At 39.8% G+C, this 20,283-nt stretch overlaps 1 protein-coding gene across 1 annotated transcript in view; it reads right to left on the reverse strand.

Moving 5' to 3' along the window:
• Positions 1–1,720: 1,720 nt before the first annotated feature.
• The window catches only part of LOC117496996, a 31,273-nt gene continuing 12,710 nt past the window's right edge, over positions 1,721–20,283 (reverse strand). The window contains exon 14 of the mRNA XM_034148878.1: positions 1,721–2,128. Coding sequence (XP_034004769.1) covers positions 1,992–2,128 — 137 coding nt within the window. The 3' untranslated portion in view covers positions 1,721–1,991. The remainder of the gene's footprint in view (positions 2,129–20,283) is intronic.

Here is a 20,283-nt window from a genome sequence, read left to right on the forward strand (position 1 = left end):
TGACAATTTAAGAACATCATGACACATTTCAAGCTAAATAAAGCATAGGATGCACATAATGTTTGTGTGATATTATAACATGCTTTCCAATAATAGGCAAAATATGATATTTTTGAAGAAAATAGTTAGAATAATTATAATTATCATCAATGGACATCAATGGACATGGAATGTACCCTAAATTGTAGAATCACTCAGCAGTTACATACACCAAACCTTCCAGTTATATTCCTATCAATATTATGAAGGCTTTTACAGAAGGGTTTGGTCATATATAATTCATAGCCTGAATTATATAACATTTTATACCTAAAAACATGGTGAAAATTGATATTTTAGGGCTGTTGACAGTATTTTCTGATTTATGGAGTGATACAAAGAGATATCCAAAATCCCTTCTGTAAAAGCCTTAGATACTAATATGACTACAAAATGAAACAATAATTTTGATCCTGGCTTTATCCAAAGTTCAGATTTCGGTTCCTGAAATGTGTTAAAATATGCGCATATTTCATGAGATAATGGTTCATTTGGATATTTAAACATGCTATTTCAGAAAACTTGTAATACAAAAAACAATTGCCTTATTGTAAGTAATTAACTGGAGAAATATTTAGCTGATATCTTTAAGTTAAAAATACCCTATTCACCTGGGGTGTCTCGCCTTAATTAGATGTTTGATAAGTGCAGATCACATAGTAAAACACGTACACAGATACATTATTTTGTATTTTTATTAAATTCGACAATGTCAATTTCACTTTCCACTATGTCCACCGTTGTTTTTCACAACCAATGGCAGAACTTTATTGAGGCCTGTAATTAGTCAACTACAGGTCTCTTGAGTCAGTCTTTTTCTTCCAAAAAGCTTGTGACAAGATGTTATTGCTCTTGGGGCATTAAAAACAAGATTTTAACTTTAGTTTTTTATATAATATCTGCATTTTCTATTGTGAAAAACTAAGTCTTAGTTATTTAATATATAGCGCCATCTCCTGGTTAAACCCTGAAATTGGAGAATAGTGGGAGGGCCTAACATTCCTGAATACTGGTCTTTGGCAGGCAACTGGCTGGCAACTGGCTGGCAGTCGGCAGGAAGCTGTATGCTGGGGTCCAAAATAAGAGGCTCCATCTGTACAGCGAGAGAAGAAGAACAGACTGCGTGATATAAACAAACAACAAATAGCGTCTGGGTTCCATTTTCACTCTCTCTCGTCGATCGAAAACATGTAAACATAACAAATAAACTCTTGGGTGAGATGAAAATGAAAAAGATTAGCCGTCTGTGTGTGCCTTCTTAATCGTTTGTTTTGGTCCCTCACTACCGCTTCGCTTCTCATGCACTGATTCGCTAAGCTGAAAAGCCAATCAGAGTGATTTATTTGGCCGACTTTCTTTGGCCAACTGTCTACCGATTCAACATGTTGAATCGGCCGCGGGAGGTGTGAAAATGTGCCGTAAAGAGATGACGGTGCGGGACACACCAACCTGAGTAGGGCGCCGCGAATGCTGCCTCTGACGGCCTCTGACTCACAAAATCGGGTTGGTGTGTCAGGGGCTTTACAAATAATGCCATTTGTATTGACATAAAACAAAACTATCCAAGATGTGTGTTTGATGCAAGAGAGAAAGAGAAATAAATTGAACAAAAGCAAAAGAGATGTGAGAGTTTTTATTGATACATTAAGCCTAAATGAGTTAGGATAAGGCGGAACGATTAAGTTTTACATGTACTAATAACATTAAGCATTATAATGATTGGATACACATATCAATCAGGTTTTAAATCATAATGGAGTACATTATAGAAGAATCACTTGTGAAGCTACATAGGATTACACTGTAAAAAGTGGTTAACACCACAATAAACACCACTTATAACCCATAAGGCACAAATGAAGACTCATTATCTGATAGCATTAAAAAACAAGAAGCTTAATGTAGTCAAATGCAACCGATAAAAAAATGGGTATTCTCAAATGGCCGCTTTCTTAGTTTTCAAAAGAGGGCAACGGTTGGTATTTGACCTTTGATGCTCTGACTTTGTACAGGGCCACTGCACTGATCATGCCAACGGCTGCAAGAAGACATCCAACGATGAACACCAGGTTCAGATTCAGGGGGGTCACTGGAGAGAAAGAAAAGCATTATTTTAATTTGACATTTCCAAAGACTAACTCCTCAGAGGACGTGGTCGAATTGTCTTATTAGTTCAGGAAGGTTTCTTACAGAGTGAAATTACCCAAGTTCCTAAGTGGCATCCATGATAACAGCTTTTTAAAATCTTGATTATAGGAAAGGAGCTTAGGATACACTGGAAAATCCTGTCCCACAATACCTAAGGCCCATCAAGTTTTTCACTAAGGTTAGAACCTAATCTGCTCATTCTCATATCAGTATTTAGTGTCTCTACTGTGACATGTCTCCATGCTTTAATGTTAAAAAATATCTTTATTTTTCTCATACTGCCTTTGCTGCAGTACCTCTTTTCACCCTCTGTCTGAAACCAGAACCCAGTCTGCTCTGATTGGTTAGCTGGCCGGCTCTGTTGTGATTGTTCAACCACTTAGAGATGACCCCCCCTTAGCCTATCACATAGAATGTGTTGCAGCGCCAGCCAATAGGAGCACAAGTGTTAACTAGTGATGTCACTATGTTCCAGTAGTCCCGTTAAGGAAAAGTGGTTAGGAAAAGACATACAGATGCAGCGTCTTATTTTGGACAGTTTAAAGTGCGAGGGTCGTGATCGGTTCATGCACGTTCCGTGATGGCCGGCCGGCCCCCAGTCAGACTTGATACCGCCCCCATGATAAATACATTTAATTATTGTGAAGCCAGCTGCAATGGATCATTGATCCACCAGGGGGTGCAGTGGAGTTCCACACTGGAGTCATGTGAAATCAACTTCTAAATAATAGATGTTGTTTAGTCGGAAAAAAACGAACGAGCCGGCTCTCCCGATTTTTAATCCTAATTTAATCATCATCATTGATGTTTATGTTCGCCGAATTGACATGAAATCACTGACAAATATGAATATTCTGTATTCAACTTCATTGAAACGATCAGGATGGGTGTTATTTTTCCCCACAATGACCAAGTCGCTGCAAATGATCCCATGTATTACATGTACATGGCCACATTCTCAACAAAGTTACGTAACGAAACATTCTGTATTCCTTGCTTACTTTTTATTTAATGCTTTATAACAGCTGGAATAGTTCGTTTAGAACAGGCACCTCACTCGCAATCTGCTCCTCCGCAACGCCTACCACCTACCTCCGGCTGAAATTATGAATGTACAGTAAGGCATAGTAATCATAGATAACACGGCAGGGTCCGTTACAGTTTGTTTTCATCTGATTTCAAATATTTCAAATGTCTGAAGTTAATAAATACATTCTCAGTGTTCAAGTCAATAATAGTCATATAAGAAAAGTACTGATCTAATAACAGAGATTTTATAAGGACTTTTCAATGTTCGACATCGCTCATGTGAAATACAGTAAACTGGATGTTGTGGTACCGAGAGGCGGGGTATCAAAAGTACAAGCTAAACTTTTATTTAGCATCTGAACCAAGCCCCCAGGAAGTGCGCCGGACTCTGATGAAAATATTCGTGCTGGCCAAACGGCGGTACTACACTTCCTTTTGGTTGCCAGGCCCGGAAACACTTTTTCCCATTGACTTACATGGGGAAAGAGTGGTCTGTAAATCGTTGGATAATTTTTTTTAAACTAAATAAACTACCCAGTATGAACACTTGTATAGCCCTTATTAAAAACATTCGTTCCTCAAGTTGTAAAATGTGCTAATAACGTTATTCTGAGAGTTATTTCCCTCTGCATTATGAACGCGCATCTATCCCACGGGACCGCGCCGCCTGGCACGTTCATGTTACGTGTTCAGCACTACATGCGTTTATCTTTACCCATGGATGCACAATAAGAACGGACCCATATCGCCTTACTGCCAGCACACGGAGCTGTAATAATGGATATATTGCACATGTTTGCTGTAATTCATCATTTGTAAAATATTATACTACATGGGCTGTATGATTAAATCTTGTACCGTAAATGTTGTATTAAATAAAGTTAATATTACCGACGTAGATTAACGTCCCTGTAGCTTCTTATTGCACTAAGAAGCTTATTGCACTGTGTATATATATATATATATATATATATATATATATATATATATATATATATATATACAGTGCAATAATTCTTTCATGCTACTGTAAATGAAGCTCTGTTGCTTGGATATCACTAGATCCTGTTACAGCGTAATATAAAAGTACATAACGATTGATGTGTAAATTAGCATAATTACTAGCTAACCGCTAGCTGCTAACTGCCGCCTCGTTAATATCAAATCTATCATAACAAACATTACCATGCTGTCATGAACGTGCGGTGCTGTTACGTGTACACAAATTGACGTGCTTGATGTGAACGAGCATTTTGGGGGGCATGGTTAAAGTTGCGCATGCGCTATGAGCGCACATACGGGTACTTCTCAGGCATGCCGGGTAATCTGTGACGTTTCGCTCTCTCAAAAGTTGGGCCATTTTATCATCATGCGCGAATGAGCAACTCTCATAGGAATGAATGAGGCCCCGCCTCCCACGCTGTATCCAGTTCTTATTATACATCCATGATCTGAACACACTTGTAAACAACGTGATGCCCGGGAAGCGAAGATCCGGCGGAAACAGCTGGTCTGGTTCACTAAAATGTCCGTGTACAGTATATCTGGTACTAATGTATAGCGGATCTTTGTTAAGATCCATATGTCACGGATAGAACTATATATTGAGCTTTAAAACAAATGATATATATTATAATAAAATAAACACCGGCTGTTGTTATGCCTGCTGTAACGTTTACTTTCTCCGTTCTCCGCTTAAGTAATTATTACTTCCTGGTTAGCTTTCCGCTCGAAATTTAAATCTGAAAATGGCAAAATAACGGAGAAAAAAACGTTCACAGAGAAGACGACAACAATTGTCACTTGCACTTGTCATTTAGCATCTGAACACACTTGTAAACAACGTGATGCCCGGGAAGCGAAGACCCGGCGGAAACAGCTGGTCTGGTTCACTAAAATGTCCGTGTACAGTATATCTGGTACTAATGTATAGCGGATCTTTGTTAAGATCCATATGTCACGGATAGATATTATATATAGAGATGGGATGGCAGAAGGTGCTATATATATATATATAATTCCAAAGCTGGTAAAGACCTTTCAAATTTAGCAATAATAGTCATATAAGAAAAGTACTGATTTGTTCTTGAATCAACTTTTTTATGGAAAATGTTTTATGTAATTTTATTTCATTTTAAATCAAATGAAAGACATTCACAGTTAATGTAATTAGATATACATTATTAATGCCATACGTTTTTAAATGTAATTAGATATACATTATTAATGCCATACATTTTTGCATAAATATTGAGTTTGACACCCCCTGCTCTAGGTAAGGGAAATGTGAACATGGAGGTGTAAATATGCGGTTGCAGGTCAACACAAGACAACACATTAACTATTTAAATGGTCATAAGACATACACTGAGCACTTCCTTGGCATCAAGGTAATCACTAGAGAGATTCTCACTTGAGGAATCTTAACCTGAGCCACAATAAATTGTCTATAAATAGATTCCCAACATCTCAGTTGTATTAAAAATGAATAAGGCCATCTTCACGAAAAGTTCAAAAGCAGCCCCTTGCCATTCTGTCTAATGTTGTGCGACGGGGGAGGGGGGAGAGAGTTAGACGCTCGTGAATCTTACTGAGAACGTTATGTTTCCTCTGACTGCTTATGCCAAAAGCAACGACAAATTATCTGTTTTAAATACCTTTTTAGACCGTAAACTTTAGAATGAAATGTAATACCGGTTAGTTTTTTGTGTTCATACTGACAGAAGAAGAAATAAATTAAGTATGAATGAGAATAAGGCACAATGTCCATAATGCATCTTGTGACATGCGCACTGAAGAGACTTGCAATTATTTGAAATTATTTGCCCTAAACTTCTGCTCTCAGACATAGTTAATTATTAAGTTATTACCTTATCCGATAATAATCCAATGCAGAGGCAATAATGTTATATAAAACATTATTTATATATATAGTCTTAAAGTTACAACCGGCCCAACATCTCAGTTGTATTAAAAATGAATAAGGCCATCTTCACGAAAAGTTCAAAAGGGGGAGGGGGGAGAGAGTTAGACGCTCGTGAATCTTACTGAGAACGTTATGTTTCCTCTGACTGCTTATGCACAGTGATCTGCTATTTTAAAGTAAATTCAACACATATCGACCCTAAATATAGCATATATTAAGAACGAGAAAGTGTTAACATCGTTTTTTGTAAACATATGACCAATGTGCGAGGGTGATGACATCAGAGCATCGTCCTATGGGCTTAGCCCCGGACAGGTACAACAGGTATTCACTCAGAGGGGGGTAGTTACCATTTACATGTCAAAAAGCAACAAACAGTGAGTGGGCGGGTGGGGGATGGTGAACGTTTACATTTATTTACGTTTACATTTATCTACAGAATACTATCTACTATCTACATTTATCTACAGAATACTATTTAGTTTATTAACCCTTGTGCCCTCCTCGGGCATTTTTGTACATTTTTCCTGACTTTTTTTTTTGATTTGGTGATCATCCACCATCACAGGGGGCTTTCTTCTCACAATCTGTGAGGACACCCTGGTTTTCCCCAGCTCCTGGGAGAACGACCTCCGTTCTTCTCTGTCCCCTCACTGTGGACGGGACCCTCAGTGTCCTCTCCACTTTCAGATGAAGGGTCAGAGGAACTCAAAGAAATGCTGGACTCCAGAAAGCATTCAGTGTCAGACCCCAGCTCGAACCTTGTGTCTTCTTCAGATGAGTCCTGCAGCTCGCTGGCAGAAGAAGGCTACAAGATTATTTCTGAAGTCTCCTCTGCACTGACATGCTTCTTCATTTGAGTTCCTTCTCTTTGCTCCAGGTCTTTCTCCTTCTCTGCTCACTAATGAAATAAGCCCTTGGTCAAACTGCATGTTTATCTTTCGTAGCCAGGTGCATAAACACACTAACAGTTGTTTTTTGTTTTTGAGTAATCAAGCAGCTCTTCAAAGACACATCAAACACATCCCTCAAAAGATGGCCTTTTGTTCCCATGAAATGATCTGTGCATGCTTACAGATTCTCACACACACACACACACACACACACACACACGGAGAGGGAGGAGAGGTGTGTGCTGGTTGTGCACAGGCCTAAAAAATGGTTGTTCTATCACCTGAGAGCACCAGGTCACATGCTGCAGGACCTGCTGGTCTGCTGCTGGAAATGACACACACACACACACGCACACACACACACACACACACGCACACGCACAAACACACGCACACGCATACGCACACACATACATACATACATACATACATACATACACCACTCTCGGGTACACCACTCTCGGGGCCCCCTGGTAGTCACACGGCTCCATAATATAACTGGCAAAAATGTAAGAATTTCATGCATCGGCCTACAGTGGGAAAATGGTTTAATCTGTTGGAATAGAGTAGAAATATCAAATATCACTACTTTTCTTCTAAATGAAATGCTGACATTACAAAATGCATGGTTTTATACTGCAATGGCAGTGAGATCAACAAATGTGGTCTGAATGGAAGTCAATGAGGCATTTTTGAGAGAAATTAAATAATTCAAATAATTAAACAGGCATTTAAAGGGTTAAAATCCAGATAATTATTGAATGTTTGCTAGTTCTGAGTACGTTAGAAGTTGTTTATGTGATTCATGAAACAAAAAGTAGAAAGAAATATTGATATATGATGATTTAATAGAAGTTATTATGGGCGTGTACATTTTTGCCACGAAGGGGTCCAGAGGTAGTATCTGACACTACGTAAAAAATAATAATGCAGTCAAATTAATTTTGTTGCTAATCTTTGACACATCCAAGACTCTAATAACCACCAAAGTTCCATCCCTCTACTAATTATTATATTGAAAAATAATTATGTTTTGTGTTTTTTCGTAAGAAAAAATGAAATAATTAAAATAATGAAACAGGCGTTTAAAGGGTTAAAATCCTGACAATGATTGAATGTTTGGTAGTTTTGAGTACGTTAGAAGTTGTATATGTGATTCATGAAACAAAAAGTAGAAAGAAATATTGATGTATGATGATTTAATAGCAGTTATTATGGGCGTGTACATTTTTGCCACGAAGGGGTCCAGAGGTAGTATCTGACACTACGTAAAAAATAATAATGCAGTCGAATCAATTTTATTGCTAATCTTTGACACATCCAAGACTCTAATAACCACCAAAGTTTCATCCCTCTACTAATTATTATATTGAAAAAAAATTCATTTTTTGTGTTTTTTGTCATAAATAATGAAATAATTCAGTTAATTAAACAGGCATTTAAAGGGTTAAAATCCTGAAAATGATTGAATGTTTGGTAGTTTTGAGTACGTTATAAGTTGTTTAAGTGATTCATGAAAAAAAAAGTAGAAAGAAATGTTGATGTATGATGATTTAATAGCAGTTATTATGGGCGTGTACATTTTTGCCACGAAGGGGTCGAAAGGTTGAAAATTCGAGGAGGGCACAAGGGTTAAGAAATACATATTTGTAGCTTTTTTTTTATCTGCAGTAGGAAATGCAGAGAGTAGCGACAGGGCTGGTCCAACCTGATCTGTAAAGTGATCTAACTAAGTGCTATTGAATGGGGGGCTTATATGCATTTGAAAAGCAATATAAATCACACAGTTCGTATACAATAGGCTTTAAAAGCACCATCGATAACCATTGCCCTTCTCCTATTCAAACCAAAAGAGAAAATGCAGATATTACACTCTGAAAAGAAAGGGTAGACATATCTGTACTCTTAGTGCCAAGTAGCTAAGCTATTCATTCGCAGAAATGTAAAGTGGTCTATCTAAGTTCTATTCATATTCTTGACGGGAAGAGTTAGTATACAATAGAGTTAGAGTTAGTATACTTTAAAAGCCTTCTCCAAATCAAACCAAGATATCTTGGGTATTCACTCAGAGGGGGGTCGGTGAACCGGGCAGAGTTTTTCGCCGGTCAACGTGTGTGAAAGTTTAAAGTTCAATCTTCCTTATTGAGCTTTATAACAAATGAATAACGACTATATATTATAATAAAACTATATATTGAGCTTTAAAACAAATGATATATATTATAATAAAATAAACACGGGCTGTTGTTATGCCTGCTGTAACGTTTACTTTCTCCGTTCTCCGCTTAAGTAATTATTACTTCCTGGTTAGCTTTCCGCTCGAAATTTAAATCTGAAAATGGCAAAATAACGGAGAAAAAAACGTTCACAGAGAAGACGACAACAATTGTCACTTGCACTTGTCATTTAGCATCTGAACACACTTGTAAACAACGTGATGCCCGGGAAGCGAAGACCCGGCGGAAACAGCTGGTCTGGTTCACTAAAATGTCCGTGGACAGTATATCTGGTACTAATGTATAGCGGATCTTTGTTAAGATCCATATGTCAGTAGAGATGGGATGGCAGAAGGTGCTATATATATATATATATATATATATATATATATATATATATATATATATATATATATATATATATATATAATTCCAAAGCTGGTAAAGACCTTTCAAATTTAGCAATAATAGTCATATAAGAAAAGTACTGATTTGTTCTTGAATCAACTTTTTTATGGAAAATGTTTTATGTAATTTTATTTCATTTTAAATCAAATGAAAGACATTCACAGTTAATGTAATTAGATATACATTATTAATGCCATACATTTTTAAATGTAATTAGATATACATTATTAATGCCATACATTTTTGCATAAATATTTATTCAGTATGATAGCTGTCTAACAGAAGTTAAATCCATTTCTCACTTATTCTGACAATGTACTTAACCCCAAATAAAAGAACCCAATAAAAATAGTTGTTAAATAATAGTGAAGTCACGTTGTAATAACAATAACTCATCTCTCTCGGGTTTTTTTGTTTTCTTTGTGTGCTTTGCCAAAAGCCACTGTGTCAAGTGTCCTAGTTGGGTTACCGTAACGAACAGCAGCAGGCTCTCGATTTTTAATCCTAATTTAATCATTTATGTTCGCCGAATTGACATGAAATCACTGACAAATATGAATATACTGTATTCAACTTCATTAAATGTTATTAACGTGCCTAAATTCGTGTCTCGCCTTAATTAGATGTTTGATAAGTGCAGATCACATAGTAAAACACGTACACAGATACATTATTTTGTATTTTTATTAAATTCGACAATGTCAATTTCACTTTCCACTATGTCCACCGTTGTTTTTCACAACCAATGGCAGAACTTTATTGAGGCCTGTAATTAGTCAACTACAGGTCTCTTGAGTCAGTCTTTTTCTTCCAAAAAGCTTGTGACAAGATGTTATTGCTCTTGGGGCATTAAAAACAAGATTTTAACTTTAGTTTTTTATATAATATCTGCATTTTCTATTGTGAAAAACTAAGTCTTAGTTATTTAATATATAGCGCCATCTCCTGGTTAAACCCTGAAATTGGAGAATAGTGGGAGGGCCTAACATTTCTGAATACTGGTCTTTGGCAGGCAACTGGCTGGCAACTGACTGGCAGTCGGCAGGAAGCTGTATGCTGGGGTCCAAAATAAGAGGCTCCATCTGTAGGACCTGATTTTCACTTTTCAACCGAAGCCTCAAAGTAGGCAGGTGTTCTGAGGGAAAACGTACCTGGGCTCCCGGTGTTCTCCGCTGATCTCTTCAAACGCAGTGGACCCTGGGAAATGAAGTGCCTGGCGCTCTGAGTGGTAGCCTCTCTCTTGCGGTGATGATGATGCCCAGTAAGGCGGGAGTTGATGCACCCCTGTGAGCACCTGGTGCCGCTGCTCCCTGCCTCACACATCAGCACTGAACAGCTGATGTACACCTGAACGCAACACAACACGCTGTCATTACATCAGCAGACATACAGAATTTTCTTCAAGTGGAGAAATAACAGAGCTGTGGTTGGATCAAAGACAAGATATATTGACACGTTGTACTTTTACTTTAGTAAAAGACTAAGACAGACTACATGCAACAGAGTATTCCTACACTGTGGTATTAATTATTTGTATTAAGTAAAAGATCAGAGAGTTTAGCCACATATTAGATTGTTCACCTGGTCGTGCAAGCCGATGAATTTGAAGGCCTCCATGCAGAACCTGAACTGTCTCGGGTTGGCGCTCGGATGCACCTGAACCGTTTGGTCCAAATTACACCTACAGTAACAGCAAAAAGAAAAGTTAAGAAATATTGCTTCTGTGAGTCCATGCCTCACAATGGGTAATCGCTAAAATTGCCACTCTAATGCTAATTTTGATACATTAAAAGGAAATACATTCAGACACTAATAGCCAAATTTGGCGTAGAGTATATTTGGATGCCTTTTTAAAAAAATTGGAAAAAACTAGTTTCATTTTTGTATGCACAAAAGTGTGTACCTGATGTAGGACTGCAGATGGAAATGAGTTAAAAGCAAGCATAAATGTTCTCTTTTTGAGATTAATCTATTTGTATTTATGGTCCTCAATAAAGACAATAATAATAATTGTTTTGCCTGATTAATTCCTATATTAATACACTGCCTGAAAACACGTCATTCCCACCTACGGGCAGTTTAGTTACAAATCTCTGACACAGCACATCTTTCCCAATGCATAGTTATGTCCCCTGTTGCCACTAGATGGCGTGCTCATGCTTACCCATTCTCGATGATGGAGTATGTTGGCCAGTAGTTGTGGGTGTCATATGGCGCCGCGCTGCAGGACTCCACAAACAGCTCGGTGTTGTTGACGGTAGATTTGGCCTCTATCTGCATGTAGATCCTGTTCTTCACATCGTACTCCAGAGGGTACAGCCCTGGATCAATCATTTGTCTATATTGGCTGTCTGGGTAGAACTCAAACTCGTAGGTGAACTTTCCGAAGCCTTTATCCCACACCACCACATTCCTCCTGTGTGCTGTGAACTCCTGCGACACGTTCCCAAGTTTGGGGTACTGGCAGTAGAACTGGACCTCCAGCAGGTGGTTCCTGGTGATCAGGTCGTGTACGCTGTCCACCGTGGTGATTTCATTTTTGAAAACCAGGTTTTCCTCATCTTCCTGCAGAGTGAAAGAGGACATATTTTGTTACACCGAAACACTGTAAAAACTGTTAATTTGGTAAAACTTGAAAAAATGAGGTAACAGTTTCAAGCAATTTTATGACTTTTTGTGAACTTTTGCATTTCTTTTGTTGCTTAAACTGACTTTTGTAGTTTGTCTGAATTAGTTTCTTTCCTAGGCAGGTTAGATGGCACGCCCGATACCCAAATGTGTCTACACAAGCACTAATGACTGAGTTTTTCATACTCCTAATAAAAAGTAGTTAAAGGGCCCATGTCATGGCCATTTCCACTGATCATAATTCCATTGTTGAGGTCTACTAGAATAGATTTATATTGTGCAATTTTCCAAACTCACATTGGTCTCATACAGCATCTCTGTAAACTACGTGTATTCACTGAATTTCACTCTCTGCCTTTAACGGCTCGTTGTAGCTCCAATAGCTCCAGCCCCCACCCTCCCTGTGAGCACAGTGTGCTCTGATTGGTCGGGACGTTGTGAATCGCGCTGAGCTCCGTGGAGGTGTTGTTTCCTTGTTAGCGATACACAGCCAAACACAGCCAAACTCATCCTGAGCACACACAAAGTCACAGCCGAAGTAAAAACAATAAGTGTGGCTTGATATTGAGTAAGAAAAAGGTTGATAAACGCTGTGAGAGTGGGTCTGCAGAGAGAATTTCGCCGCGATCCCGACTGTCTGTTATCAGCCTGCAGCCAGGGAGGAGAAATCAGCTGAGCTGCCTGCTCCCTGCACACAGATGTGTGTGTGAGGAAGTCCGTGGATTGGTCAATTTGGACCAATCAGCGTGGGCTTAACGTAACGGCTCCGCGGACGTAACGTAACGGCTCCACGGATTGGTCCATTTCGTTCCGGGTACGGCTTGACATCATGCTGTACCCGGAACGAAATGGAAGAATCAAATGGACAATGACGTATCTCCAACGAGGCGTTTTGGGGAGGTATTTTCTGTGTTAGAGTTTTACTCGCTACAGGGTGTACTTTGAGGGTTTGTGACTCTGCAGACCGTTTACATGCATGAAAACCTTCATAACACACAAGGGGACGGGTAATAACCGGAAAAGCATGACATGGGCCCTTTAAGAGAAAAACCCGGCGGGTGATGAAACAGATGCTCTATTGTTACCTCGATCTGAGTGCCGCAGGCGTTGAGGGGTACGACGGCGACGATGTGCGTGCTGTTGGAGTTCGTCTGCAGGTTGCAGGCCGTGTTGCTGGGGTCATTGAGGCGTAAATGATCCTCATGAAGTCCACAGAGAGAAGATCTGGTAACCTCTACCGTCATTGAGGACTCATGGCAGGTCACATGGGATTCAACTAGAGCAAGAGATAAATAGTTTACAAAATAAATACACATTAGATTAATGGTTCTAGTCTACAGGTGGCAGTAACGCTCTAGAACAGACAAGAAGAAGACTGCAAAGCTAGTTAACAAAGATGTAAAAAATGCACCTTGCATTTTTCTATTGACTTTTTTGCTCCTTAAATATTGTTTCACCAAAAAGAAAGGTTTCAGTTCATATAAATTCAGGACATGGGTGGTGTTTTTCGCCCACAGTAATGAGTTTGATTTTATAGTTTTTACCCAAACACAACGGCCTTGCAAAAGTCCATGAAGCCACTAATGGAATTTAACAATTTGGTTATAATATAAACGCCTTTTCAGTTGTAGTTCTACTATAATATTGTGACGTTAAACAAAAATCGCTCTTACCTAGTATTTTACCGATGTTCACCAGAACGCACCTCATCTCGGACTGATAGATGCCGGGCCTGAAAAGCATCAGTGACCAAAGATTTATCTTGAACCATTATTTGTTTTTGTCAATGTCTCTGGCAGAAGCAATCATCAATTGGGATTTCTAACTTTTAAACACATTTGCATCCGACTTCTGTATTCTTTCAATCTTAATATGTTTCTTAGTCGTTCATAACTTTTTAAGTTTGATTAAAAAATATCAAACTGTTACTTACTGTTGAGATTGGGCAACGCCAACGTGGTAATGGTAACCGTAATAAATTGTGGTTTGAGGGGGGAGAGTAGAGGCGGGACTGTAAAATGTGTGAAAAGTGAAATCAGTATTACACACACACAAATGCATACTAATTGTATAAAATAGAAAATAACTGTAAGGCTCACTTACTCGATTACTGATTCAACAGCAAAGCAGATTGGGTAATGATCGCCCACATCATCAGGGCCAGGCGTCCACCTAATGACAAAGTCTCCATGTGTGCTTCTGTGCTTGGTGATATTCAGTGGCCCACTGATGATGATATCATGTAGTCTGTGTGAAAACAAAAGAAAGAAACCAGATATTTCCTCCTTATCGCTGAAGTTATCTCACTCGCAGAAATGCTGATAATGTTCTGACCCCACAAGGCAATACTCATCACGTTGATTCTCACTTACGTTGCATGTGAAGCTTGTGCTCGGACTCTGATCTCCACTTCTTTGTTGACCTCGGCATTGATGTGTTGTCCATTTTCAGGTGTTGGGTGCACAAACTTTGGCAAGTAGAGTCCATCAACACACGAGGGAGCAGGTGGGTCCACTGCAGTTAAAAAGTGCAACAGTTCTTTAAGAGTTCTTGATCAGTTCTTAAAACCACTTTGTCATTAAATGTGGCTCAAAACATCAAAGCTGTCACAGCAGATTATATTCATTAGCTGTCAAAGGCAAATTATCTGCAGGTGAGGGTTAGGGTTTTGAAGAGGGAAATACAAAAATTGCTATCTTACAATTACGGCTTTTCCACTAGTTTCTGCGGATTGTTGCAGAACGCTGTGAGGCCGTATTATCCCTGACATTTTACCGTACCCCCATTCATTTTCAAATGAAGCCCATCTTCAAAACCATAATTGCCAGTTCCTTGATTCTGGCCTCTTGTTAAGGCACCGACACATAGACAACATTTTGAAAATTATTTCTAAAAATAAGAAATTCCACCAGATGGCGCTATAGAACACTTGAAAGAAATCAAAAACGACTGCTTCAAAATACTAAAATACTAAAAATAATGTAATGATTTTTTTTGAAAGATCCAACAATCCTGGCATTTTTCCCAATTTATAAGTTTCACAACCCTAATCCCTAACATTCCTAATTTTTTTACTTGAAAGAGCTGGTAATGAATTTGCATAAACCTAAGAATCCTAAGGAAAATCGCAAATCCATAATTGTGAGTCAACCTCACCTAAGGGTTTGGGTTAGGGTTTTCAGAACAACTAAAATGTCTCTATGCAGGTGTAGAACATGTACTTACTTCTTATGCTAAAGAATGTATTTAGAACCAAAATGTAGAACAAAAAATAAGACGTTGCACATTAAGTTGTCACTAGAGCTGCAAGAGGTGCATGACAGGTTACACCCATTGAAGGCAGTGCAGCAACAGCTTTTCTGTAAGTATGGACTGACTAATTGAGGACAAGTAAAACCTGACTCACCAAGAAAGGAGAATTGCAAAGGCAGTTTACTGAGAGGCGTGGTGCCATGCAGGTGTCGGTTGTCTGTTGTGGTTGGAGTTGTATGCAGCCACGGCCAGTATGTGGGTATAGGTGGGGCTGGTGTCTGACGTGTAGTTGTTGCTGGAGTTGGATGATGATACCACCACCGCCATGGGGTTGTGGTTGGTGCTGCAGTTGTGGTCAGTGCTGGAGGTGTATGATGATACCACCACCACCATGGGGTGGTGGTTGGTGCTGCAGTCGTGGTCGGTGCTGGAGGTGTATGATGATACCACCACCACCATGGGGTTGTGGTTGGTGCTGCAGTCGTGGTCGGTGCTGGAGGTGTATGATGATACCACCACCCCCATGGGTGTGTTGTTGGTACCATAGTGTTTGGCGCTGGAGTCGTGATTGGTGCTGAAGTCGTGGGAGGATATGTGTGGTAGTAGGATCGTTTATGCCTCATGGGAATCAGTGGAGCCTTGTAGGATTGGGTTCCATCGGTGTAGGACAGAGAGATGGGCCTTTCCGGGAAGTCCTCCACCACCAACTCAAATCCAAAAACACTTGGGTTGGCGATGGCATTGCGGTAATATAAGGAGCAGGAACCCTAACAATGTAAACATTCAGACATTTAGTGAGGCAAAGGATCAGTCAGGTATTGGACAATGTACTGTATAAGGAAATTGGTTTTTAATTTACAGACCTGATCCAAGACAAAGCCTGAAGGTTGGTTACATCCGCTGCACTCTATATTTCTGATATTTCCATATCTGCAGCGAACTGTGTCGCCATCAGCGTCGAAGGACATCAGCTTGTAGGTCCGTGGGCAGTTCTGGGGAACTCTTGAAAGGACACATTAATAAGAGTGAGGAACACTGTTCTGCCCATAAAACCCAAAAGGATTAAACAATCAGAGTTATAACTGCACATGTGAGATAGTAGAGTAAGCACGGCCACAGTGACTTATTTTAGGGTGGCGCCAACCACCCTCAAAGAATTTAAATTGATACTTATATGCATATTACACACCCATTTCAAAGAATAAACACAATGCGAGTTGACCTTTTTTTAATGACTATAATTTCATTCAAATGAAAGGAAGCAGTAGACACAGTTATTACATAGAGGCAATTGTAAAGCAATCATCTAACAACTGTTTTGGGAAAGAGGTTTCAGCCGAGGGTAAGGCAGAACTGTAAAGATTAACACACATTTTGTCACTTTACTTTGTGAGTGCAGAGCAGAAACTGTCTGCAGGACTGCACCTTCATGATACAGAGCGATTTAATCAAACAACAAAATAAAGAAGGAGCTTACCGTAGGAAAGGTAGAATGGCAATGTCTGGGGATCTGTTTGGTTTGCCAGTGTCAGATCTTGATCCCAAATCTACTTGAGTTTGAAATCTCCAACCTGAAACCCCGTTACGTGTTGGGATCCAACAACAGCTACTTGCCCTGTTAGGTGTGCAAACAAATACTGCATTATACAGATGCTTGTTTTTATTTATTATTATAGGATAAGCATCAAAACAACAAATACAAGTGTTTCCAATGCAATTGTGGAGACTCTACAAATATAACATTAGCAGGATTTGAGTCAGAGAAAAAGCTCACCTCAGCTGAAAAGGTTTGTCAGTTGGGACTTTTCTTTGTTGAACTGTTTCTGTTTCACACCATTGTCTGTTGCTTTGTGGTGCATTGGTGCTCCTGTCAATTGTGCCTCTCTGTTGATTAGTGACTAAGCCACAGTTGCCAGTGCTACATCTCTGGTTATGGGAGTACTGACACCCATCATAGGTCGACCTGTCGCGAAAGTCCACCTTTGAAAAATAATATTAATGCATATTTGTATCGCTATTTCCAATGTATTTTGTGCTTTGACATATACCAATCAAGGTAAAAAGCTAGAAAACACAGTTAAAACAAAACATTGAGGTAAACTATATTTAATGTATGGCAAAAACAGAAGTGAGTGTAAAAATAACAACCGCAATAATATGGGTAAATTAGTTAATTGTTAACTGATGCAAAGGTTTAAAAGTAGTTTCTCTCACCCTAAATGATCCATCAGGGTTTCTTCCTTTGTAGCTATAGGTCACGGTTCCCCCGTAGTGATGTGATGCAGACGCCAGTGTGACCAGCTGAAGCAGGAGCAGCAGAGCGGCGGCCATCTTTTCCCGAATTCACCTCTGTCTCCAAGTATCTGCTGCTCACATCCACCTGCAGTATCCTTTTATACACACCTGGCCATGGTTCCTCCTTGCAAGTTATCACCTTCATCTATTCAATCAGACCAGCTGCATAACTGGTTCCACAACATTTAACTGTAAATGCTTTAATACACCCACAACGATAACAAAGCATAACATTTGATGATAAAGAACATTTGCTGGCAGCGTGTTGACATATTGTAGTCATTGTGAATGCTAAGGAATCAAAATCGTAAGCACATCTATTATTGTGTAAGAGCACTTGAAAATGACCCGGGTGGCCTCAAGCCGTGACTCTTGTCTGGCGTGTCAATTTTGGAGCAAATCAGACAATGTTTAGCCGATGTTTAAATCCTCTAAAATGACCCGTTTCTCATTCCTCTGACTTCCGCCTCCTCGACTCCTTCACTCCTTGACTCCTCGACTCCACAACTCCTCGACTCCTCGGTCCTCCGGTAGTGACCCGGAAATCGATGTCAGCGCACCATCTTGAAGGACATCTAATTTCTCTAAATGCACATCAAGGATCGAGGATCGAGGACAGAGCATCGAGGAGGCTCTCTGGATGAGCTATGTAAATTCTAATCTCCGCCTAAAAACCCATTACTTATAGTGAAAATCACCCTTGAATGATGGGATAGTAGACAAAAAACGTTAGGGATCCAAACCACAATATATGCTAAGTACCCTGTGTCAAGATTGATGCTAATTTAAGAAACTTGATTTTTTTTAAAATATTTTGGCACAGGTAGATCCAGGCGGACTCACCTTTGGGTACATTTGGTGCCATCAGTGCCATTTGACCTTTCTCAGGTACCATACAGTAAAACAAATGTTATGTAATTGAAATATCACTATAGGTATTCATTCCATTCAAATACAACTGTTTTAGACCTTTTTGAAATATTCTCCCTGACCTCTATACAACTTTTGGCCACACAGCGTAATGCTGTGCAGTTGCCAGGCAGACCTGCGCGCATTACGCAGGGCCCTATCTCTGGAACCTCTTAATCAATTTGGGTGATTGACACCTCTTTGTAACCGTTAGAGCCAATAGAATCTTGGGGCAGTTCATACATCCATATAAACATGACCATTGGTCAGTTAAAACGAGGCGCTGCGTGCGCACCTCCTAAACCGGAAGCTCCGGTCGGCTAAGCGTTTATGCGTTTAATATTTATAAATGTAATGATGGATAATCAGTAATACTTTCAAAGTGACATTGGATTAACCTTCAGCAGCGATTGTATGCCCTTGAACACAACTTTTGATCACAAAACAGCAAAGGTAAGACATAATTATCATCATGGCTCTGTAAACGGAAGTTTTTTTATTGCTCTTTCCTGGCTGCTAGCTCAGTGAGTTTTGGTCGTACAGTGATGAGACCTATACCAATGGAATCTGTGGAATATACTACTATTCCCTGTAGTGTGTGTGTGTGTGTGTGTGTGTGTGTGTGTGTGTGTGTGTGTGTGTGTGTGTGTGTGTGTGTGTGTGTGTGTGTGTGTGTGTGTGTGTCCCTTTAATGATCTTCCCTTTGTTTGTCCAAGCATTGACTGATGGCACCTGGCCGCGGCGTAGCTGAGGAGTGAAAGGCAGATGTCTCGCTGGTCTCTCTGTAGGTGGAACTCGTTTGGGAGAGCAGCTACCTTTTGATGCTTTGGTTTAACCTTTAGCCGCTTTCACACCAAGTACTTCGCCGTACTTAGTGCCGGCACTTAGTACCCCCATGGAACTAAGTACAGATCGCGTTCACACCGGAATAAGTTCCCTGAGGGAAGATTACGCAAATGAGCCACTGACGTCACTTCGTCTTCTTCTGCTTTGGGTTTACTGGCAGGCCGCAAACAACTTCACGGCGTATACTGCCACCCGAAGACCCCGGCCGGAAGTCCCCGGAGTTGGGGACTGGCTTCAGCAGTAGAAGCTGCTGGGACTCCCAGCAGCTTTTTTTGTGTTGCCATAAGTTATTCTCTCTCCGTTGGTGCGCGGGGCTAATGCTAATGCTAATAATGCTAATGCCAGCAAATACAATGGCGGCTTCACAAAACTTTTTACGGGGCGTAGTTTGCAATTCGCCCAGCCAATAGAAATTGGTACTTTTTTCTCCCCAGGATAGTACCACCTCTCTAGCAGGCACTACAAATGGGGGTAAAAGTTCCCGGCACTAAGTACTCTTTTTGGTGTGAACGCAAAATAAGGGGTACTAACGGAACTAAACGGGAAAAGTACGGGGAAAAGTACTCCGGTGTGAAAGCGCCTTTTGTCTTGGTTTGGCATTCAACACCTTGCACCAAGGCAAGGCAAGGCAAGGCAAGGCAAGGCAAGTCAAGGCAAGGCAAGTCAAGGCAAGGCAAGTCAAGGCAAGTTTATT

This window comes from Trematomus bernacchii, unplaced genomic scaffold, assembly GCF_902827165.1.
Source record: "Trematomus bernacchii unplaced genomic scaffold, fTreBer1.1, whole genome shotgun sequence".
In the NCBI taxonomy this organism is placed as follows: domain Eukaryota; kingdom Metazoa; phylum Chordata; class Actinopteri; order Perciformes; family Nototheniidae; genus Trematomus; species Trematomus bernacchii.